Source organism: Taurulus bubalis (genome assembly GCF_910589615.1).
Source record: "Taurulus bubalis genome assembly, chromosome: 4".
Lineage (NCBI taxonomy): Eukaryota > Metazoa > Chordata > Actinopteri > Perciformes > Cottidae > Taurulus > Taurulus bubalis.
In genome coordinates, this window is record NC_136592.1 from 28,475,014 (window position 1) to 28,500,935 (window position 25,922).

The following is a 25,922-nucleotide window of genomic DNA, read 5'->3' on the forward strand; positions in this document are numbered from 1 at the left end:
AAATAGCAGAAAAAAAAGAACACAGTCATAGCGCACATCTTGTGTATAAGCCGCGTGGGGAGAAGGCTGTTTGGCACTTTGATAATGTAAATATACACTCAAACATACACACTTGATGTGAGAAGTGTTAGCATTAGCAGGACAAACAACCCTGAAAATGAATCAACATTTTCTTAAGATGATTTTTCCACCGTCAGTATTACCCAAAATGCACTAAATGTGTCACAGAAGAAGAAAAGGTAGTTAGTGAATCTTGACTTCAGAATATCTTAACACAGATAAATATATTATTTATTTTGATGACAAACGCTTTGAAAGGGGGATGGTCGTCTTTGCCAGTGTGGCAATTCCAGATCTGATATTTTCCCACAATACTTTGCATTAATCATTTTTTCAAAATGGCTACCACCCACGTCCACTTCCTGTGCTAAATATCCCATGATCCTCCAGCTCTCCTCATGCAGGGAAATCCCTCTGGAGTCCTGCGCTGCTCAGCTGAGTTCAAGTTTAATATTTGATGAAATTAGTTCTGCCCTCTGCTTCTGGACTCTTTACTTCTGCTGAATGCCTCCCGGCCCTGAATTGCAACCTGAATTTCCCCTTTCAGTTAACGGTTGGTGCGTTTCACTTGTAATGAGTGACAATTTAAAGCTTCATGCGGAAAAAATCCACCTTTAGACAATATAGATTTTCAGCAGCAGCCGCCTGCCTCATTGTTGTGTGAATTGTTTGCAAATATTGCGAAACATATTTAATGTACAACTTTTCTTCAACCTGTGAAAATAAACTGAGTGTGACAAAGAATGTTTTCTGAAATAGAGAATGTGTGTTTGTGTTTCACGTTACGCATGTGGAGAAGAAGAAGAAGAAGAAGAAGAAGAAGAAGAAGAAGAAGAAGAAGAAGAAAAAGAAGAAGAAGAAGAAGAAGCACCTGTTTGTGCAGATATATTTGGCTGAAAAACAGAACAATTGAGCGAGTTTGCACAATATTTTTAAACGACAACACATGATAGAAATTAGTTAAAATGGTTTAAAGTGGCTGTCGTCCGCTTAAGAAACTCTTAGTCCACCAACACTCATTCCTACTAATCAATTAGTTGATTTAATCGACAGATCTGTTTCTGCACAAAGAATCAACGCACTGCTTTAAATATTGTGCTCATAATGTTCTCGGAAATAAGTAATTCGTCATGACAAAAAAGCATAAAACCAACAAATCAAATCAATTAAGACCAAAACGATGATGAGAGAATGAACTTCGCTCCACTCGAATGTCTTTGTGTGATTCTTCTTTTCAAACAAACCAAATACTTTCAGTAAATCTGTGTCCTCTGCCTCTCATAAGTGTCTTAATTGCCTCGCAAATTGAAGATGTGCCTAAAGATATCATACAGTTCATATAAAGATGATACATTTATTCATTCATTTATTTAAAGTAAGCAAAAACAACACCTAAGTGTTTTTTTCAGCCAACGAAAGGGACATGTATGAGCTCATACATGTATGAGCTCCGACTGAATTCCTACAATAGCTCTACTTAACTGCAAGAAGGAATATTAAGTTTTCCGAGCTCGGACAGATGATAAACGACGAGCGGCGGAAATATGAGGAAGAGCGACGCCGCTTGTTTACCCAACTCATCTGTTTCTCACCGTGTGATGAATCACAAACGTCGCACTCCGAACGCCGGCCTCAGGATGAGCAAGTGGCGTAAAGAGCCCGATGTTTATGTGAACCCGATTGATTTAGTGTCCCTGAGTGGGACCGAGCTGCGGTCCTGCTGCCATTAACGGCCTTGTTATTGTCCACGAGATGAGAGCCATGCCTCGGGTCTGCGGAGCGGAGCGGCAACAATGTGTGTTTAACGTGTGTTTGGATTTGCAGTCTGGTGATTGATGCTCTGAGAGATTTACCCTCCAACACTTACGGAGGTCTCACTGCCCTGAAGCGGCTCGGCAGGAGGCTGGAGCCACATTCATTCAAAAAGATAGAGCATTTAAAATCAATATAATATATGTGCACATGAAGTATGCTCAAGTATTTTAAATCATCTATCTTCTATCCATCATTCCATCTATCCATCCATTTAACCATCCTTCTAACTATCTATCCATCCATCCATTCATCAATCCATCTCAGATCTCAGATCTCAGAATTGGTTTTGAAAGAATAGGGTTTTCTTTCTTTTTTAAGATGGCGTGTTGAGCCATTTTCCACCATGACATTTGAAAATATTTGGTAAGAAATATCAATATAAACACCAGCATTGATGTGTTTCATCACAGTAGTCATATGATTTAGTTTGTGTGCAGGTACTCTGTTTCAGTCTGGACCAAAATGCCGATGCGATGGAGTGACTGGCATCGCTCCATTTCTCTAGTTAGTGAACATCTTTTTAAGTCTGGTTTAACATGAGGTGGAGCTTCAGGTTAATAAACTGACACGCCAAATGTGCATTTGTCCATGTTCTCCAGCTAACATTTAAAACATAGCGTTGACACATTTCATTACACCAGAATAACTTATTCCACCTCCTCAGACATGGTACATCCACTGCAGTGAGCCGTGCCCTTGCTCTCCGTATTCATTGCTTTTTTATAAACCATCACATCGCCGTGTAGCGCTGAAACTTTATAACATCCTCTCCACTGTTGGCTGTCCCCCTCACACCACAGAAAAATAGCACTCTGCAGCTCTCAACTGGCTCTGGTGGGACGTTGGGATCATCATGGCGCTCTGAAAGCCTGCAGTCACTCTGCATAAAAGAAAAAGAAGGATCATATGATGTTTAAGTATGACATTTTGCATTTTCTTCCAATCATCTGGAATCACAACTTTAGGGAGTTTGCCAGGATTTCAGGGCTCAATTCTCTTACATTTTGTATTTAATGTGCACATTTTGTATGTCAACAGAAAGTTTTTCTGTCATTTATTTCATCCAAACAAACACAAAACTTCAATTCAATTTTATTTATATATATCCCAACAACACAAACAGCATCCTCTGTCCTTGGACCCTCGCATCGACACAGGAAACAACCCTAACAGGGAAAAAATAGGAAGAACCCTCAGTGGGAGCAACTGATCCCTCTCCCAGAAGTGCAATAGATGAACAAATGAAGAACTGAAAGCAAAAAGTTTGCTGCGAGGAAGATGATCTCGACCGTACATCTGAGCGAAAATAAACACGCATCTGCCTCAAAGCGAGGATCTCAAACACAATGTTTATGTTGATTAAACTAACACAAATACACACACTGCTGATCTAATAAGTAGAAGTGACCACAGGTCATTAATATCCAGGTGCAATAATGATTGTTATTGCTGAGTCCAAATCATGTTACGTTCCATCAGATTTATTAGGATGTGATGACGTGGAAACCTAAATGGAGCTGTTCATGTATTTCATTAGCCGTCGTCTGTGTTTATGAAGGGGGGTTTTACATTCCAGAGACGCCGCCACAAAACCAGAACATGACCGCGTGTCCCCACTGAGCTCAAAGTGTCCAAACATCATTTTAAAATTTGCTGGAGGAGATTGTCCGCCCTGTTTGGGTGCCTGCAGGCGGAGGGCGTCACCGGCGGGCCGGCTGGGTCTGATTGTTATCGGGAGGCCTTCCTGTCTTTGAAATCCCGAAGCGCTGGTTGAATGTCCACCGCAATCCTCATAATGGGTTTAGATCATAGAAATAGAGAAGAAGTAGAACGGACATTGCATTGTTTTTGACTGGTACAAAAGAAAGAGGTGACTGGAGACGGACGGCTAGGCTAGTTAGCGAGCTAGCTTGTCCGGAGCGGCGTTGAGTGAGACGGAGTTAGCGTTAGCCGCTGACCACCTGCCTCGCTGTTCTGCTCATTTTCTGCAAACCAGTGTAGCATTAAAGCATGGTGGAGCTAACAGGTTAGCTAATTAGCCAGCTGTTTGCGAGCTAGCGTGCTAATTCCACCATGCTTTAACGCTACACTGGTTGCAAAAATTGGCCGTGTGCCTTCTTATACGCTGTGACGAGAGTGTGAAGCATTGAGTTGTTCAACTTTACTCTAAAAGTAGACTAAAAACCTCATCACACAGATTAGTCTCCCGTTACAGCTGTGCTGTGTCTACTTCTGCTCATTCTTGCTGAACAAGACGTGTAAGTATCATACACCTGCTTATTTTCTGCAGAAATGCAACACAAATACTTTGTCTCTGCAGTACTCTATTAGAGCACCATGAGACCAAACCTGGAAACATCTTGAAAAAGCAACACACATTTGAATTTAAATCCCCTCAAAACCTCAAATTGTCTTTTTTTCTGTTTTACCTTTCTGATTGTTAAACAAACAAGATGTTAATGAGCGTCAAAGGTGTTGGTAGATGCTCTTTTTCTAGCAAGGCTCCTTCCGCTTTATGCTAAGCTAGGCTAACTACATCCTGTGAAGTTTTCTTGTAAACAAACACAAGTTATGTTTACATTTTGTGCTAATCTTTGAGCTCTGACAAATGTGTTTCTTTCCTCATTTGCAAAGCCGATTCTTTAAAAAGTAAAAACGTGCGTGTAAACTTCTTTAATCTTAAAAATAATGTGAAGGTGTAAAATCTGATGATATCACGCTGTCTCTTCCGCCACACCGTTGCACAACCGTCCTCCTCCATTCCCCCTCTGTTTAATTATCCTCTTTTCCATCCTCACTTGCATCATTATCTCGTTTCCCTTCTCGTCCTGCTCCGTTTTCCCACCCGCCTCCCGTCCCCCTGAGAAGCTGGCAGCAGACCTCCAGATCCCACCAGCCGCTGCTAGCTGGGAATCTGCTGCCCTTTTGGTTTAAATAGCACAACCCTCCGTGTCCCATATTCCATACACAAACAGGAAGTGAAGACCTTATTGCTGAGGGAGGATGTTGTGAAAGTGTTTTTTTTTTTTACTGTTTTCACAGTTACTTAGTGTCTCGTACGACACCACAGCTGACATATGTAACAATCAGCTGTTTTGCTGTGTTCATTTAGTTCTTTAAATGTCTTTAAATGATTTTTTTTAAACGCTCCATAGGAATGTCATTCAGAAATGTTTAGTTTTTTTGCATGTTTCTTCCCATGTTGAGGAAAATCTCAGTGGAGTTTCTTGTTGATCTTCTATTTCCATGAGAAAACGACTATTTAAATGGTCCCAGTGGGTCGTTTCCTCATCATTTCCTCTTGTTAGGGCTGCTCAGAGTGGGAGTGTCATAGGAAACTCTTTGATATTAAGAACTGTCGTTTCTCCAGAATCACCCCCAAAAAATGTGTGAGAAAAACAGAGATCGACAGACTGCCAGAAAACAAACAAAAGAAAAGCAAAACAAAATCTGAGCAGCAAACAATGTGTTTCACACAATCTCACAGTAGTATATCTGGCAAATCCCTCGGAACATTTTTCAGCTCAAAGTTTTGTTTTCTGCCTCGTATGAAACAATAAACACAGTTGCTGCTGGCACCGACTTTGTTGTCACTGTGGAGAACACAACAGCGCCGAGATCCAGGAGAGGTGGAGGCAATGAACTGGGGTTACTGCGCTCGACAAACGGGAGGAAGCCCAACGACGGCCTGGATGTGTCTCCCCGATGAGGCCGAGAGCCTTTTGTGTGTGTTTTCCGTACGAATGATTAACGCTGACGTGCAAGACACAAACCGAAAGCCTGCGTCCAAACGCCTCTTCAGTAAAGCTGTGAACTCTTTCTCTTTCCTCCTGACAGATGTGGGCAGTGCTGCACATCTGGATCAGGAGGTGTTGGAGAAAAGAAAATGGTTCGTTTCCAGCTGTGGTTTTTTACTCCCGGTTCAGTTGATTAAGGATTTTGATCATTGTGGTTTCTTTGGTCTTAAAGCTAAACACTTTGGAAGAGTTTTTTTTATTTTTTTTTAATTCCCGCAGCCGACATTTAGTCGTGTCAAAGCAGGAAATGCTGAGGTGTAATTAGTGACGTTAACAAAGTGCCCCAGTAAGCTAAACCTAAATGGAAGCAGCTGTCAAGTCGAGATTACATTAAAAAAGGCCATTTCACCCTTTTGGATCACATCCCCCGGTCATACTGTCTATTTAACAATCTATGCACACACAAAAATAACCTAAATATAACCCTATCATCTTTTCTTCCTGTAAAACAAAATATAAAGTGTGTTTAGCTAAGCTAGTGCCAAAAAATATTATCATTCATCCATCAATTAATCTGTCATTTCTGTACATTTTAAAGCCCGCCCATTTATTAGCGGTCCAATGAAATGCAACGGTTCACCGCTAAAATTGTCATTTTTCATTTGGGAATGCAGTACAGTGAATAAAGACGCTGGAACTTTGCTGTCAATTCTGATTCAAGATGGTACGACATGTTGAAAGCGTAGTTTAGTCTCTCAGTCTTGACGCTGGCGTAAGAAATGACGTAATCGCGGTCGTCACGCGGTCGTGCACCTCTGAACTTTTGTAACTCGGCCCGTGACGCGTACACGATCACGTGACACAATAAATTCACTAATACAAATGGTAATAGAGAGAGTAATCTCTCTTTTAGCCATTCTCTCGCTGCCTTTACTGTCTACATTTACGCCGCTGGTGTCGGTTCCTTTTTAATTTAGCTCGTGGTGAAGCTAATGAGTTGGGAATCAAATCCCTCGACTCTTGAAGACACAACTTGTTCCTCAACTTCGCTCCATTTTGTGAACAATCATCTACAAAAAAAATGTGCCTCTTGTGAAAACTCCCTCTTAATAACTTCGCCCGCAGCAACGAGCTGATGGGAAGTGGCAGCTGTGAAGCTGCTTCGGAGCGCAGCTGCGACAAGCAAAGCATTAAAATCATTATGAACGTCGGCGTCTCTCTCTCCTCGCTGCAACTCCACCAAAACTATACTGACAACGGCGTCGCCCGAGTCATTCAAACACGCGTCCACCAAAACCCCAATCGGAGGGTGCGTTTGATTCACGTATCAGCCGTGAAGGGTCAATTGATTTCGCTGCCCTCCTTCTGTCCTTGCAGGCTCTCACAGCAGGTGTGACAACGTCTGACAAGTGTTGGAAAAAAGTGGCAACTAAATGGATAACCGGCGCCGCCGCGCGCTAACAGGGCCCTTTCCGATATTATTGGTTCCGTCGCTTCAAACCCGCCGCTCTGCTTGGGCCGCGGTTACACGCACGTGTGCTATCAGCTCTGATGCGATCGTGGACAGGCGGTGTCTATTGGACAAAGTATTCGCGACACGTGACACGGTGTGTGGGTGGAAGGGCTTCAAAGTTTTTCCTAGGACCTCCAAATGGATGTTTGGCTGCACCACAGAGGACACGCAGAACACAAGCTAAGTGCTCGAGCAGCGGGTGACGCTAACGCAGGAGGACGGGCTCAGCGTGGCGTGAAGCAGAAGAGTGCTGTGCGAGGTGACTTATGGGACAATGGGGCCGCTTTTTCGCAAATAAAACATGAGGGCTTATCGGGAGCCTCCGAGCCGCTCGCTCTCGGTTTCTGTCAGGTGTTTGTGGGTAGAAAGAGAAGAAGAAGAAGAGGGGGCGGGTGGGGGGGGATTTAATGCTCCTGAAGTGTTTGGATTATCTGATGGATACAATGAAGCGTAATCCAGTGGAACGTATCGCTTTCCTTTATGCTCAGGAACTTTTATTTCCTCTTTAGCAGCTTTAATATTGTGTATACATACATACATATACATATACATATATATATATATATATATATATATATATATATACTCTAATTAAGCTTCTGACGGAAGATACATTATGTTTACGCCGAGTGGAATAATCAAGACTCCTTTGCATCCTTTTATCAAAATGGAAATAGTCTTTATTTCCCTCAAAATGTTGTCTAACTGATTTATATATTTAGAAAATATGGGATCTGCACTTGAATCTAAAGTAAAGTTTTGTGGTTATAAACAGCAGACCTAGACTTTACATTTTAAGAGATTTAACGTCATAAGATATACATAATTTATAAAAGCATGTAGAAGTTAAACAGATATGAATGCAGGGGGGTTAACACATGAATAGATTACTAGATGGGACACTGCTCTTGCAGAGTAATTGGTATTAATCTGGTATATTAAATCTAGTGGTTTCTGTCACAAGATGAATCTAAAGGGGTCATGAGCTAATTACCGGGGAAGGAAACAAAAAAAAAACATTCTGATTTATTTTGTGCCTTCAAAACTATTAAAATCATGCATTCTTAGGAGGGAAAATCACATGAGTCACAAGCCAAACATGTTGGGAACCGACGACAAAGACTTGGTTTCCTAAACATGGATATGAAATGCCAACAGAAAGTCATTTAGGAACCTCTTTTCTTGGTGGACACGCAAATGAACAGCATCTACAACAATAGCTACTGACTTTGAATTAAATATTGACAAAGATCCCTTATGGTGGATTCAAGAGGAGACGCAAGGACCAACAACCACGAGACCGGTGCCTCTCGTCCACACGTAAACTGAGATTTAGGACACTAAAACGGCATCTACAGTGAAGATTTTTCAAACCTTTGGGAACTTTGTATCTGTGTCATCGCCCCCAATTCGTGCTCGCCCATGTCTCCACCTCCTCAGAGTCTCACTGGTTCCTGAAAGGCCAACAAGATGTCTGAACGTTTCCTAAAAACAAGACTCACAGTCATCGTTTTCTTGGGCCTTTGTCGCCTTGAGGTCAGCAACCACAGGGGTCACATTTAGTTTTCACCATACAGCACCAAATATCTGCACAAATACATAATAATGAGCGATTTGTTTGCTCTTGTTTGCCATTCGTTTACGCCGCTAAAGGAACTGGAGCTCGCTTAGCGTGCTCAAACTCTTCTTCTCTGGTATTTGTGGTGTCGTGGACGAAGCCTCTGTCGCCACCTACTGGCCCACCGAGCGTGTTGGCGTCGTTTTATTTTGTAAAACGACTAAATATATCTGTAATCGAGTAGTTTGTGTTGCCTAAATCTAATGTCAGTTTTGTTGGGTCATTCTGAGAGGCACGAAAAACAAACAGACGATTCGTGCCTCTGCACACAAAAAGAATGGATTGATCGACAGCGTAAGTCTCCACAAGAACATTTCTCACGCCACTTCCTCACATTGTTCATCCTCTCGTGCATCTACAGTATTTCCCAAATCGGGTACATTTGAGACTCGTTGACTCGTAAAAAGGAGAAGACAGTTTTATTTAGTTTCTTTTGAATTTTGATTTGAAATCCTGCAAAGCCCCCCTTTAATAAAAAAAAACATCTCTTGATAATTTCAGCTATAAAAGTATCGGCCCTCAATTATGTAAAGCCTCTCTGTCGACACTTAGAGAGAAGAGGTTTATGAATTTAGCTCCAAACTACGTCAAGCATTCCATTGAATCCAACCGCGGAGACACATAAATAAGACATCGGTGGCTCAGAAATCTCTATCTTCTTTGGGCATAAAAGCTGCAGAGCTTCCGTGACTCATTCTTCCTTTTTTTTTTAACCCTTTTGTATGCCATTGGTGCCTATTTTTAATATAATAATTTGGCCATGACATGTAGCGAATACAAAGGCGTTAAAAAACATTGTCCGGGCTTCAAATGACTTAATGAAAATTATTTAATAAAAGGAATAAAATACGATACAGAAATGTTCTTTTTTTTAATCAACATATTTTTGGATTGCATGTTCTCAAACACTGAATAATCTGCTTTTGTTTCGAGCAACGGTTTAAGAAAGTCTCGTCATATTAAGAAAGACATGCAGTAAACATGACTAGACAAAATTAACTGTGTTTCACTGTTATGACAAGATATCAAACTCTTCATTTATTTGAATGAGATTCCAGTGAAAGAAGCTTCTTCCAGCTTCATGACCGCATCCTGTGCATCACTTTGCCTCCTCTTGCTGAACTGTGAGGTTTAGTGTAATCAAATATAACCTTTATTCAACCAGGGGAAATAAAACAAATGAAACAATATCAATAAAATAAAATGATGCATGTCGTTCCCGCTGTGAATTTAAAGCGTCTCCGACTGAAGGAACTGTTGGTTCTGAAGCTTTAATGAAACACTCCGCAGAACCGTCAATATTTCATGGGCGGCGAGTGTAACGATGGCAAACAGAGCGTGTGTGTGTTGTTCCTTCACGTCCTCAGACGCACAAAGGACGGATCTCTGCAGTGTTTTATTTACATGACATGTGGAGCTGTGCCTCAATTTATATTTCAACTTTAAGGGGAAACGCACACAGACTTGAACATGAAAATTGAAAAAGAAAACGTGCTAAAGCCCTCCACACACACACACACACACACACACACACACACACACACACACACACACACACACACACACACACGAACCTGAACGTTTAAAACAACATCGTCATTGTCACACACCTTCACACACACACACACACACACACACACACACACACACACACACACACACACACACACACACACACACACACGCACACAAACCTGAACGTTTAAAACAACATCGTCATCGTCACACACCTTCACACACACACACACACATCAAAAGTACGGAGCTCCATTTAGGTTCAAATCTATTGATTTTCTCTCGTTAAATCATTTAAAGTGAAAGAAGAGCTGCTATTTTCCAATGATTTTGCAAAAATAAAGCCGCAACTAATTATTATTAGTCCCCCCCCCCACCGTTAAATTGATTTAATTGATTAACTGGTCTGTCTGAAGTCGTTTTCTTGGTAAAATGTCTCGTCTTTGTGTGACAAACAGTCCAAATCTTAAAGATATTCAGTTTATAATGTGATTCAAACAAAAGCAGTAATCAATGATCATTTATTTACACATGATCAATGCTTTGTTTTAATCTACAAGGTATTAATTCACTGAATGACACACTAACTCACAGTTTACTGTCTCATCTGAACATCTGTTTGTATCTCTCTCTCTCTCTCTCTCTCTCTCTCTCTCTCTCTCTCTCTCTCTCTCTCTATATATATATATATATATATATATATAAATATATATATATATATATGTTTGTTTGTTTATATATGTACCACCTGCTCAGTCAGTTGTTACAGAAACACTGAAAACACAGCCGAGCTCCTCTATTTTTAGATCAGACCTCTGAAGAAGTACAGTGAGAATCTGCCCCCCCTTCTTCTTCCTCCTCCTCCTCCTCCTCCTCCTCCTCCAGGTCTGATTGTGTTCCTATACAAAGTCAGGAAACTGTGTGGCCTTTGAGAGCTGTAGTGTTGTGAGGAAACGCACTGCATGCTGGGACCTCGTCCAGGGCCGAGCCTCATGCACAACACGGTCGTTTCGCCCCTCTTACATCAGCCTGCACAGATCATTAAAACACACACAGGCATGAGTACTTATTATTATTAGTATTAATTTGTATTATTATCATTATTATTATTATTGTTGAATGTATTTAGTTCTGTGGCATAGATAAAGACGTGACATCACTGTAAACACGGTTTATCATTTCATTCATTTATCAGTCACATCCCATAAATGTGTGTGTGTGTGTGTGTGTGTGTGTGTGTGTGTGTGTGTGTGTGTGTGTGTGTGAGAGAGAGAAAGACCGAGATAGGAAACATTTCCTTAATTCACAACAGGCAGCCGATGATGATGAAGTTCATTTTCAAATAGCTGCTATATTGAACTATTTCACATATAAACAAAATATTCAATATTTATTTTACTCTGATAAAGGCAGTAAATAAGTAAACTATACAACAAAATTAAATAGTAATTAATTGAAATCATAAATTGTAATCTGTGTTGCTTTAAATCACATTCACCTGTAATAGAATGTGCTGAAATTGCCCTAAATGTTTCTTTTAAATATCCCTTGATTTGGTTATTACGTGGGTTGTCATGAATGTTTTACCACATAACGCTGAAACCAACTGTTATGTTTATTGTCGATTGATTATTTTCTTGATTAATCAAATGTCTGTTTGTTGTATAAAATGTCAGAATATTGTGAATATTGTCAATCAGTGTCTTGTTTTTGTCCACAACTCAAATATATAAAATGTACTGTCAGAGAGGAGCAAAGAAAACCAGAAAATATTAATATTTAAGACGCTGGAATCGGGTAATTCTTAAAAAAGAATTAATTAACAAAAAAAATTGTTGCAGATTAACTAATGTATTATACAGGGAATGTAAAAATATATAATATATATTTATAATGTCTTTATGCTTATCTTTTACCCTGTATTATTTTATTGTAAGGCGACCTTGTGTGCCTTGGAAGGCGCCTCCAAATAAAATGTATTATTATTATTATTATTATTATTATTATTATTATTATTATATAACATATTATTTATATATAATGTGTGAAAAAATAAGATCCAATATCATATATTATTATTATTTAACATTAAACTTAATTTCAGACACTTTTTCTTTTTTACCCTAATATAAAAACCCTGGCCATGAATAAATAATATATATTTTATACATATATTTTTTTTTGGGAGGTTTGGGGTGATCCCATTGGCTCTCCGGCTCCCATAGAAACGGTGATGCGGCGGCGGCTCTTCCTGCAACAGCTGAGGCGGATCTGCGCGTGATTGCGGCTCACAGCGGACTGCGACGTAATTGATGACCTAATTGAAAAGCAGGAGGAGAGAGAGAGAGAGAGAAAAGGAGGAGGGGGACCCACTCAGCAGACAGGAGGAGAGAGAGAGAAAAAGAGAGAGAGAGAGAAAGAAAGAGAAAAAGAGAAAGAGACGCGCTGCCAATGAGAAAAGTTTACTAGTTCTTCCTCCGCACAACCCGCAGCTGAGACGCATTGATGTGAGCGCAGACGCTTTCTGTTTTTTACGCGCACTTCTTCCCCCCCACTCTCACACACACGAAGCACAAATCCACACCTCTCACCTTTATAGTTTTAGCGCGCGCGCCGGGGCTTGTGTATCATCTTTTTCCTTCTTCCACTCCGGGTTTCCTCTCTTTCTTCCCCCCTTTTATGAATGATTCTCTCGCGCAGTCCTGGCCAGACATCCCCGGACAGCTCGCCGTCCTCCTCCGCGCGCGCTCACCTCCTCGGCGCCTCCTCGCCGCTGAAGTTCAGACGCCGCCAGGACTTCCACTGCAGCTTCGGGCGCACTTGGGGGAAATACCAGTCGACGAGGAAGAAGAGCCTGATACTTTGCGCCGCCGCTGAAGCCGCAGAAGCGACCGCCGACATGAGCCTGAAAGCTGACGCAGAGCCGAACAACAACGTCTCCATCGAGGAGGAGGTCAGTTCACGAAGCACCGAGGGGGTAAAGTTGACCGCAGAATTAAAACAAACATGGTTCCGCTCATTTAAAGGGACTTCGTTTGGTTGAAGTTACTTTTGTTGTTTTTTAGCTCTAAGCGGCTTTTCAGCTTTTTTCTTTTTTTTGTTTAAAGGGAGTCACTTTAAAGGGGCGAAACCACTTCCAGTGGAAGTTTGTGCAGGAATATCCTGCATCGTTTTTATTTATACTTTCATTCCTTAACATTGCAGTAGCGTGGTGTTAAAAACATATTGTTTTAATAAAACGCGTTTAATCAGGTGTGGAGTAATTACTGCACTTAAATGCATCACTTCAGCTGTTAACCGCGTGTTTTCAGATTTCATTTTTTTATTAATTCGCGGTCGAAACCATGTGGCCATGTTTGATCCAAATTGTTGGCTGTGTTTAATACTTTTATTTGTATTTTTAATTTTGAAAACACGCTGTGATTTATAGAATAAACGTAGCGTCTGAATCCGAAAAAAAAGTCCTATAGCCTGTTAAATTCAACATGCTCTTTTAATTTTCTAAATATCAAATTATTCTTATATTTTTTTTTTTATTACTTTTGAGCTTCCAGTTTGTTGCAGTGACACTTGTGTTTTCCTTCAGGTGTTAAGATGCGTCACACACTGTGGGTCACGTAGCTTGTCTGATTTTATTTATTTTTTAATTTTATTTGTGAAGAGGCTGCAGGTCATCATGAAACTGAAACATAAAAGATAACTTCTGTTCATGGTGAGACTCTTTAGCTTTGAAATAGATTTGATTTAAGAATGAATATCACAACCTGTTTTAAAAACAATGCATTTTAAATCTACTTCAATTACAGAAATAACAAAGGACTTAAACAATTAAAACACATTTTGATGGCATTAGACTTACAATATTTAAATCTTGAATTAAACTCGGATATTTTACCGAATTTGCACCTAAAATCAAACTCATAACGCCTCAACAGGGAGTCAAAATGATCAATGTTCAGTTATGTGTGTGTGTGTGTGTGTGTGTGTGTGTGTGTGGCCAGCTATATTTCCTCTTTAATGACTCCTTATGGAGACACTCGGAGGGGAGCGCTGGGCCTTTTGTTGCTCCTCCTTTGTTCCCATTATCTTTCAACAAAGACACGTGTGGCCTCTTGACTTTTCTGAGCCTGGTTTCCTTTCTGTTTTTTGTGTGTATTTTTATCCTCGTCTTCAAGAGCCAAGATGAAACCGGACGTTTGTGTCAATTTAGAGCGTTAAATTGTCAACGTACAGAGTATTTTCTTGACTGATGCATTTAGATTATTATATTTTTTTTAGGTTCATGCAACTCAACGAGAAGCCGGTGGACAAACTGAAACTTCCCGTTTGCGTCCCACTGAGCCGGCCTCCATGTCTCTGTATGTGCCGACTTGTAAATGGCTGAGAATCGCTGCTGTGCGGCACCTGAAAAATGCCGGCAGGGTCGAGGGCCGCGGGTCAGAGGAAGGAAATGGTGTCACGCTGTGCGCTGTTGTCAGTGTTTGTCTGGCAGCCCCATTGTACTGAGGGCCTCCCCACTGGCTGGGAACTAATGGGCCTCCGCACCGCTTGCTTCCACGGCCACACCGGCTGGACACGGCATCGGTTCTCAACGTCTGCTCGGGGGGGGCAGAAGGTCCAAGGGGCCTCGAACGGCACCCAGGGGGTCTCCGTCAGGATGAAGACTGGTTCATGTTCTCCATGAGCTCGTCAGGATCAGTTGTTTATTCATAGGCAAACGTTAAATACTGAGGGTCGTCTAATGTTTAGGTCTTAAAGGTTCCCAACATGAGGGTCAGGGATTTTCTTATCTTTTTTTTATTACAGGATAATTTGACCTCAAACTAAAACAATCTTGGAGGAAATAATCACCAAACTGACTTTGGGTCACAAGGTGATGTGGTCTCACTTTAAAGGGCTTTAAATTGAAAAAGGTTGGAGGCTTAAAGGGTCGAGCCTCTAGCAACACGTGGATACAGAACCGCTTTACCCCGAGCAATGAGTTTCATTCATGACTGTTGTAGTTCGTCTTTCTGAAGAGTTTCACTCATTTGTGGCATTTAAAAAAATTCAAAGAAATAAAGCATTTTCTTCTCCTTTTCCAGGACTTGTGACTTAAAGTTCCACTATAAATATCTATCCGTGTGTTGGTTATTAAGGAACAATCAGATGTTGGCCAAGCGTTTGTACATTTTGATCTAGAGAATGAAATATAAAAAACCCAATATTAAACGCAGCTCTGCTCTGTTTGCAGGTACGAACTCTGTTCGTCAGCGGCCTCCCGGTTGACATCAAACCGCGGGAACTTTACCTTCTCTTCAGACCTTTTAAGGTAAGTCAATACTGGGTTGCACAGATTGTAAAGCCTTGTGATTTGAGGTGTGTGTGTGTATAAAGGCTGCAGACTTCTCACCAAGTCTTAAACCAAACGATGCTATAGCGCCTGGTTCTGGGACGATGTTTATCTGCACACAGAGGAAGACGAGTTCAAGTATTGAGGAAGCAGCTGTAATCCAGTCTGCATGGCTGTCTTTTCTTTTCTCATCACACAAAGAGTTTATCAGAGCTTCTTAGTTGCATCAAACAATCCCCTTGTTGATGGACGTGCAGATATTTGCATATGAGGCCACATCATTGTTTGTCCACTGCTCTCTTTTTGTTTTGTTGGACTCCGGTTCCATAAACTCCCCTCCCACCCGTGTCCTAACTAACCAAATTGGAAGTGGTGTCCCTCGCACATGGATGACCTCGTGGAATGTGTAAATGAGTAGCCCTCGCGATTGGCCAACCGGCCCTCTCTGTGACCCAGCTCGCCCACGGAAATTATTTTATTTCACCCTCGTTGTGTTCACAGTGACTTAGAGGGAACTAAACATTTCAATGTTTTCAGTCTCTTTTCCCCAAAAACATGGGTTTTATTGACGGTTCATTAGAGAGACTTTTTTTTATATATATATATATATATAAAAAAAAAAAACACTGTATTCTAACCTTGTTGGTTTCTTTTTCTGAGGCTGAATCTGGTTTGGATTGTTAAGGATTCATGCCGGCCAGTGAAAGTTGTTTAATTTTCCACGGCTGTAAATCAGGATCAGCAGAGAATCCCATCTATCAATAATCCGGTCGGGCCAAATTCCCCCTTCGTTTCTCAGGAATCTGCTCCAGCTCTCACCGACCCTAGTGCTGTTTTTCAAACCAGTGGCTCCCTCTGGACGTCATGCTTCCAGAGGGAAGCGTCGCATATCTGATAACGAGCGCTTTAAACTAAACATGGTTGTAATTTGCTTATTTTTTAGCTTTTTGAGGATATTTATTTTAGTCCAATCAATGCATGTTGCATTGAGGACTCCGCCATGTGTTTTTTTTACAATCTCCATAACGATATTTATCATGTTTTCTGGTAATTTAACAAAACAAACGCTGCAGTGCTCCCTTTAGTTTATCTGACTTCAGTGGAGCAACATTACAGGTTTCACTAACTTTGAGTACAATTATGGAACTGACACAACAGCTATAAAACAAGACCAGATGTCATTATTCCTTTTAAATCAGGGTTTCACTTTAAAAAAAAAAAAGCAACTGTCACAAGAGGCCTCATCTATTTGTGAAAAGAGCAATAAATGCCCTACTGACCATTTTTACTGCTATTTCTGCGTCGCCATATAATATTTGGAAGACGTATATGTTTTAAGAACTCACAACTTTGTTTGTGCTCATGCGTTATCAAAAACAAAAGCATGTTTAATACTTTACAAATGAGACGGCTAGTTTTTCACATTGGCTTCAATGTTATTATTCTGCTACGATACGAACATTGAGGCTCCCTCGTGTGGCTCAAAGAGGAATTTAAGATGTAAAAGACCATGGAAGAAATTATAATATAACCACAAAGCTTCTTATTTGTGTCCACCTGTGTGAATTTTCTCATTTAATTTAGTGCAGAATTCGTGCCTCTAACTCTGTGATTCTATTGAAAGACGATAAATCATCATGTTGTCTTTGTTTGTGCACGTTTCGCCTTATTTCACCGCCGTAAATGCTCCGGCGTCTCGGCGGCCTCGTGATGCCCGGCTGCAGAGCTCCGGCTGAAGGTGAACACGAGCGGGTTTCTCTTGCCGCAGCGAGAAGCGTTCATGCCTGACTTCCTGCATGTGACTGCATGGTGGATAATTGGCTATCTTTCTCCCCCGCAGGGTTATGAAGGGTCACTGATTAAGTTAACATCAAAACAGGTGAGACGAAGCTGCTTTAATGCTCTGAAAAAATACTGTCTTTTTGTAACATTGGCTGAACATTTTTCTTATTGTATTAAGATAAATATCAAATATGAGAAATGCAGCTGCTTTTCCTGTTAAGATGATTATTGATGTTGGTTTCTTTTTCCCCTTCCAGCCTGTCGGGTTTGTAACCTTTGACAGTCGCACTGGAGCTGAAGCTGCCAAAAACTCTCTAAATGTAAGCATTGCCTCGTTTTTACTGATTTATCATGTCTCTCTCAGTCTGGTTTGAATATCCCTTTTTCCTCTTAAATCCTTTTTAAATGTGTTGTATTTCTTAGATGTATTCAAACCTTTGCTTAAAGGGACAGTTCACCCCTAAATTCATGTTTTTCCACGTACCCGTCGTGCTGTTTATCAATCTAGTTGCCTTGTCTCAGTATAATAAGACTAAATGACGCTCCAAGCCTTTAAAAACACTTTTGAAAATCTGTCTTTGCAGAAATCCTCATGACCCGGTTACTGAAGATAAAACACAAACCTTGTTGTGGGCCGTTTCACGCAGGAACTATGGCTGAAAGAAGACCTGTTCAACTGCTCCACGAGCGGGTCTATAGGAACTATTTTCTCTGGAAGAAAGTAGTTCCCAAATGAAACCGCTCACGACCAGATCTGTAGCTTATCTTCAGTAACCGGGTCGTGATTTCTGGAGTTTTTTTTCCGGCGCTTTGAGCACCAAGAGTTTCATATAGTCACATTTATATCAGGCGACATCTCTACGGCAAACAATCTGTTTTAATAAATAGCACGACAGGTCAAAGGACAACATATATTTTTATTTTGGGGTAAACTGTCCCCTTTTTTCATGACTGGGAGCTTAAAAAGAACGTATTCTCAACGTCAACCCATTTTGTCTTCTATAATTCGATGGCAGGGCCATTTTTGGAAAGAGGCCAGAACCCCGTAGCCTTTACGGTAGTTTACTTTGACCTTGATGCACTTCTTTAGTCTGGTATAGCTTTCCTCATTTTGCATATCACTGCTTTAACCGTAATACTCTGTTCTATTCGCCACATGTGTAGTGTGATTTGGACACATCTCCAGTAGTGTAACCTCATTTTCGTCACCAGTAGCCCCACGTATCTGGCAGTAGCTAACACCTCTCTCATAGCAGAGCCTTCCTCATGAGCATCACCTCTTTTAGACAAACACACAAACATACACACACCAAAGTACTACTCACCTGCATGTGGGCACACCGCTTAGGGCACCAGAACACAAGCCGGGTTCAACCCACCTGACGAGGAGTTACACTCAAAAGTCTCCCCAACGGCCCGTTTTGATTTCCCTCATCCCGGCTCTTGATTCGGTCACGAGGAGAGAGAACGGGATGCGAGCGTGTTTGAAATATTCCAGGAGTGTATCCTCCAGTCTTTTACTTTTTTTTTTTTTTTTTTTTTGAGGATACATCCTGGGTATTGTAACACAGCTTTAGGAAAAAGGAGGCCGTGTGTGAGACCGCTGAGCTACAGCCCCGTTAAGCTCCGCCTCCCTTACGATGCTATGTCCTCCTCCTCCGTCTCTCCACCCAGGGAATCCGTTTTGACCCCGAAAGCCCCCAGACCCTGCGCTTAGAGTTTGCTAAAGCCAACACGAAGATGGCAAAGAGTAAGCTGATGGCCACACCGAACCCCACAAATATCCACCCTGCTCTAGGAGCTCACTTCATTGCACGGGACCCATGTAAGTTGTACGGCTGCACCACTCTTAGGCTCTTCTCGTCCACTCTCACCTTGGCAATGCCAGAGAAAAAAAAAGGGTAGTTTGTTTTTAAGAGACAAACGGGCAGAGGTTTAAAGAACAGTATCTAACAAATTAAAAGACTAACTCACCTCCACATGCATGCGTCATCTCGACTCGTAGTTCAGCCGCTTTGCTTCTGTACAGCTGGGAAGTCTCCACTCCCTCACCGGGTTTCTTTTGGGGGGGTTTTAGGAAACACTTCTCTCTGCTCCTCTCTGCATAAACACCTGCTCGGTTCAGTCGATGTTGCGTTCGCTCAGACCAGATTCCGCTCGGTGGAATTTACTCGTTGTGTCTCGGCAGAAAGAAACGTGCCGTCAATCGAGGTTGTGAACAAAACTGGAAAACGGTTTAAAGTAAAATTGTGAATTGTGCAGCGTTTGAACTTGAACTCGTATTCTGTCGTGCAGAAAACATAAATGGATTTCTACTTGGAACATATTCATAATTCAGACCGCTAAGGAATTACTTAGCTTTTGCCTCTTAAGACAATTTCATGATTTAAAACTTTCTTTTAGTTTGTCGCCAGTGTTTAAAATGCTGTTGGGACAGTTTATTTCAGTGAGCCTCGCTCATGACTGAACTCTAGATATTGAGGTTTAAACAGATCTGTTCAGCTTGTATTCCACTAGTGTTAACCTTAAAATAACTCGTTTGAAGGGCTTTGGTAACGCAACAAGTTGCCTGTTAAATCCAGAATGTTATCGGCTCCAATGTTGTAAAACGGGAAGCTGTTCCAGTTTAAATCTGCATGCATTTTGATACCAAGCCTCTAGTTTCTGTTCCCGATGACTGCTGATTTCTTCTTATTCAACCGTTACTCCGAGGGACGTTGGTGTGGCTTAGTTCTCCATGTACAAACTTAAATATCATTGATTAGTACGGAGGACCTTTTACAAGCTGAAAGTAGGAAAGGCCATTAAAACGAATGGTGTTCCCCTCAGACATCTGACTGTAAAGACGTATTTTTTTTTTTAACGTTTGAGTGACATTGGCAGAGTATATATTAGTATTCCAATCTGCTTGGAAAACATCCCGTCCTTTTACACGTAGAAATTAATGTGCAGTGGAATCTGGTCTGACTTTTCTCTTTTTTAGGGTTGTAAAAGTTAATTTGCCTTTTTTAAAGACGGTTGAAGCTCTTACTCGTCGGTCCTAAACCTAAAAGCCACATTACTGTAACAAACTTTTTTTTTCAGCATTTGACATTTTCCTCATTTAAGATATTTAGCTCATGTTCTGATTGCCTACATGGTCCGGGGCTGTCTGGTCACGGTTAGGTCAGTCAGTTTTTGGTCTCCTCCCGTCATGTATACTTCCACAGATGATCTGACAGGGGCGGCGCTGATCCCGGCGTCTCCGGACGCATGGACCCCGTACCCCCTGTACACCACGGAGCTGGCCCCCGGCCTCCCTCACGCGGCCTTCACGTACCCGGCGGCCGCTGCCGCTGCTGCAGCCCTCCACGCCCAGGTGAGGGACGTGTGTGTGTGTGTGTGTGTGTGTGTGTGTGTGTGTGTGTGTGTGTGTGTGTGTGTGTGTGTGTGTGTGTTTGTGTTCTCTCTCCTTAAGTATGCTCTCGTAGACCTTCAGCTCTAACGAAACGGGGAACCTTCGTAGACTCCTCACCAGGTACAACCCGAAACCTAAAAACGAGACTGTAGAGATGCAGTCCTGCCACTTTACAGGGAATTACACACTGTCAGTTTAAAAGTGTTGCACCTCCGAAGAAAGTGAATCGGTCGTAAAATTGCAGAAACACGACAAACCCAAAATTTGCATCGGAGACGTCGTTTTCACGCCATGCTAACGGCCATCTTGGTGGAGAGGTACATTGAGCGACGTAGCTCAGTTTCACCAAAACTAAATAAAATTATGACTAATGATTTTAACGATGATTTTACCATTTGACTAGCATAAAAATAATTTTCAAATGAGGACCGTATTTTTTTTTCTTTTTTTTATTTTTTTTATTGATCCAAATCTGACAACCGGAAAGACTTGGCAGAACCCAAAACGGTCCAGGGCTTGGTTTCGGCTTCAAAATGGCGGCTGGGTGACAAACTTCCAGTTAAAAAAATAACAATGATTCTGAAAACATTTGAGGAGAGAAACTAACAATGCAATTAAAGAATATGTATTTAATTTTTGATCAGCGCTGCCTTACTGGTAACCTGATTTTGTTCTATCTCCTGACGCAACTACTCAAGGTCATTGCTTAACCTTGACCAATCGTCTCCGCCTCAACCACCAACACTTAGTGGGTCTTGCCAAAAAGGGCAGCGGGATTCATAATTACCCATCATGCAACGCACAGCCGGCTCTCTTGCCCTCCATAGAAAATAAATACTTCACGTATCGCCACTTTTCAAGGATCCACTGCTTCAATTAAAAGCAGAGGTTCAGATTCTTGAAACGACCCTAGTGGTCATCTGAGGTATAACAATAACGACGCCTTTAACCCAGATTTCAAGTCACTGTTGGCTGCACAACGCATTCCCCGTCTTTATATTATCATGAAACGATAAAGTTAAAATCCTGAGTTATATCGCAATAAAGCGATTTGTCATCTCTAAATGGGAAAACGTTTCGACTCCCGCTCTGACGTGTTCGTGCTTTCATGTGGTGTAACCTTACAATGCCACGCACTTACCTTAAATCCCTCTCTGTGGTTGTCATCTGGCTGTTTTTGGCTCATGTATCTGTTGATGGAGATATACATTATTCCTTTTAATGGAGCTCACTGTCCCGTCTGTGTGCTGGAGGGTAACATGTGCTCTGGGTAATAAAACCCATGCTTTGGGCCTAAAGTAGAAATAATTCAGTCCTTAAAATAGAGTTGAAGCCAAATTTAAGACTTGCACTCAAACGGTAAATCAGATAAATGTCAAGTTTGAGATCTGGTCTGCAAAAATCTTTTAAACAAAATGGGTGAACAATTTTCAGTAGGACACGGTGGAACCTTTTCATCACAAAGTGTTTAGGTTGCCAGCTAAATGCTACAGAAATAGAGCAGCTAAATACAAAGCGGTGGGCCGGGCCTTTTGGTAACAATAGCAATGGAAAATATTTCCCCTTGTTGGTTCGTTTAAAGTTCATTGTGATCTAACTTCCTCCTGCGACGTGAGAGCGCTCCGCTGCAAAGCAGGCGGCTATTACATGGTCCGTAAGAGGACGGAGGAATGCGAGGTATTCGCTTGGAGAAATTGTCCGACCTGATGGCCTTTCTCCGGAGTTGCCAACTTACTGTCCACGTTCCTGTCGGAACATAAGCTGACTGTAGCCACAATGGGGGGGAGGGGAAGGGGGGGCTTTTTAATTGCAATCCGGTGAAAGATCGCTAAAAGTTCCCTTTCCACTGACACCGCGGCGAAGACGTAAAATGTCTGTTTGATAAGCTCCCGAGCCGTTTTATAGTCGGTGTAGAAATGCCTAATCTGCTAAAAGTATGGAAAGGTACTGTGGAAATGTTCAACGCATTGAGAGGTTCGACTCTCCACGTTGCCATGCCTCTTAATTATTCGAGGACTATTGTCCTCGGTGACCAGTTACGTGACCCACATTCCCATGGCTCCAGTGACCAGGGCTTAAAGGGACAGTCCTCATAAACCTGCTCGTCCACAAGTTCTGAGGACTGAAGCTGATGCTTTAAATTATTATTCTGTACGTGACTGTTTTTGTTTCTTCAGATGCGCTGGTACCCGACGCCCTCTGACACTTCCCAGCCTGGATGGAAGTCCCGGCAGTTTTGTTAGACTTTTAGTGAGTAACCTTTGGTCATAGCGTTGCCAACCCCCACCGTTATCCTCTAACTGCTAGCCTGATGTCTTGCCTAATGAGACTAACACAATGTTTGAGTGAGAACATGCAGACTGTGAAAATAGCTAAAAATGTATTGGTTGTTTAAAACTCCTTGAGCCCTAGGGTCCCCTGAAATGGGGACCCTTTTATATCGGGTCACAAGGTACAAATCTAGAAAAAAAACATGTTAGGTATCAAATTAAACATACAAATCAGGGCTACAATAATATATAATCCCCATGTACAACCGCTAAACACAACTCTAACAATAAATAGGGTGAGGGCTTGCGAAAAGGCTGGCGATCCATGAAAAGATTCAATACAACAGCGCGTTAGTCTCACCTTCCCTCAAGAACAGCCCATGAATATAAACTTTAATCCAAGCTAAACAAGCTCTCTAGTTTTCATAAAAAATTATTCAAACGGGAGAAAGGTATTGGGAACTATTTTTAGCTGCGAATGAATACACATTTGGTGCACAGTGGTGGCGGCAAAAGCAATCCCACTGCAAATAAAGGAGCATGTCGTCCATAGACATGGAACGGGAATAAAACGCTCCGACTTGTTTTCAGTGGTCGTTTGACTGGAACAAAAGAAAATGGGTGATGGTTGCTAGCTAGCCACCATGCTTTAATGCTACACTGGTTACAGCAATTCAACCAAAGTTGCCTCATCAGTTTCTTTCCTTTCATTGTACTAATTGACGGTCTCTCTGCGCTTCGTAATGTTGGTTTTATCACCTCTGGGAGTCTGTTTATATTTATACAGACGTTAAACTAGGTTCCAACGGTCGCAATGGACACGATAAACATAAAAATGGGATTTAGTAACAAGCAGGGAAAAAAAACATCCAGCTTCTTGTTTTCCACTTGTTCAAAAAGTCCTTTTTAAAAACCATTAGTCCAATTTTTACTCTGTGTTGTGTTCCTCTATTACGATGGCGTTCGGTAACGTCCTTTTTTATTTTTAGATAATTCCACATTCACCATCCTGTTGCAATTAAATATTTACTGGCACACAATCTATCAGCAGCTAAAGATAGTCCCCAAAAAGCACATGTACTTCTCTTTGAGGTATGTTTTTGTAAAACCTGCAGTTTTGGGTAGTATAGCTTTGTTTATACATGATGAATGGGCACATTTTCTTACTGACGGGCTGGGGAAGTCAAAGTACCGTGAGACTATTTGAGGTCTTTTCATGGAGTTTGTTTCTTAAATATATCTTTATTATTATGTTTAGTCTAATGCTTGTTTCCCTTTTCTTCAGGCCTCTGGAAACCACACCTGTGTCCAGCTGCAGTGAGGTTTGCCAAGCTCGTCCTTAATTTAATCAGGTTTATTTAATGGACAAATGTGCATTATTATAAACAAACAGTATTTATATCTCCTCCCGGTTGTCTCCGGGGGGGAAGGAGGAGGTGGTCTGAGTTTAAACCATCTTGCTGTCGACAATCTGAGCTTATCCTTGGCAACTATTGCGGTACCATCATAGCACTTCAAATAAAAAAAAGTAATAAAAAAAAGGAACCTCATGCAAAAGGCCTATAGTCAAAACGTCATGGATCATAATTGCTGAGGGGAAATTGAGGCGTTACCGTTGTTAAGCTAGTCCTTCAATGGGGTCACCGCTGCTCCCGGGAGGTTTAGAAGCGTTAAAGAGTCATTGCATGTTAGTCTTTATGGCATGAATTTAGAACGCAGAGTTCTGTGTATCCTAATTTTCCTAGCGTTTGTGTTGCCTCTTTACTTTTTTTTTTTTTTTTTTTTTTGTTTTGGCCTAGACAGCGAACCTGTTTTGTTCCCCTGTAGAACCTTGGTCTTACCTCTGTGAAAGCTGGGCCGTTGTGTAAATGGCTTATCTCGCATGGACCTCGTGAATGCATCCCTACGTCCTATACGACGACCCCGTGTCCTTACGATCATATCAGTGTGTCATTATTTGAGCAAAGGAAAGTACTGTTGTACTTTTTCTTCTTTTTTGCGTGATGTATATTTATGCATTTTTGTGCAACTAAAAAAAATAATGAACCTATATAAGTTGGATGTTTAGTCGTCTCTTGTGTTTTTCGGTGTTACTTTTTGATCCTATAATCCTGTTGACGTAGTTTTAAAGTGCAATTTGTTTAAAGGGGAAAATGGGTATCGGTCATTAAAAAAAACGATGGAAGGATTCTGAGTGGCTCGCGCCGTTCTGCTAAAATGAGATTGCTGTAAAAACGGATCTTTCAGAATGTGAACTGGACTAAAACGTAAAGGTTGTTTATTTTCTTGCAGGGGGGTCGGGGGTGGGGGGGGGGGGGCTGCATTTTGAAATGGGAAGCAGGAGCTGAGCGATGGAGGAATTTAGTTTGTGGTTTAGAAACATGTTTGTCTTTGTATCTGTGTGCATAAGATGTAAAAGTGTAAAAAAAAAAAAAATTAAAAAGAGATTCCCATCTTATGAATAATAAAAAGAAGTGAATGCATTCCGTCTCTGCGTCTGTCGTGTTGGTCGGAAGTTAACGCCCCAAGAATTAAACTCCGTGGACGTCAGATGTTGCCGTGAATAATTCATGTCAATTTTTTTTTTTCTTCACTTTTGCACGAGTGCATTAGTGTCGCTTTGCATCGCGCTGACCTCCCACTCTGCCATCGTAAGCCGGTGAGATGCTCAACCAACCGAAGCGGCTCCTCGAGGGACTCTTAAGTGACTGGTCCCAGTACGACCAGCTGCAGTGGTGCGGCTGGTTAACTGTAAACCTTTGTCCATACTGTGCCAATCAAGTCGTGTGTGTGCAGGACACTGACGGCTTCATCTGAGTGGCACTGCTGGACTAGAATACTGTGCCTTCATATTGAAGCAATAGTGTGACGTTAAAGCTCTTT

General features: G+C 41.5%; 1 protein-coding gene across 1 annotated transcript; it reads left to right on the plus strand.

Moving 5' to 3' along the window:
• Positions 1-13,157: 13,157 nt before the first annotated feature.
• On the plus strand, positions 13,158-24,792 carry LOC306735177 (RNA-binding protein, mRNA-processing factor 2a; the record flags this gene model as incomplete). The annotated part of the gene is made up of 8 exons (XM_079216625.1): positions 13,158-13,211; positions 15,492-15,569; positions 17,431-17,469; positions 17,630-17,692; positions 19,047-19,197; positions 20,582-20,730; positions 22,947-23,019; positions 24,325-24,792. The coding sequence occupies 7 exons, from the start codon at positions 13,158-13,160 to the stop codon at positions 23,010-23,012; spliced, it is 600 nt and encodes a 199-aa protein (XP_079072751.1). The 3' UTR covers positions 23,013-23,019; positions 24,325-24,792.
• Between the last annotated feature and the right edge of the window lie 1,130 nt (positions 24,793-25,922).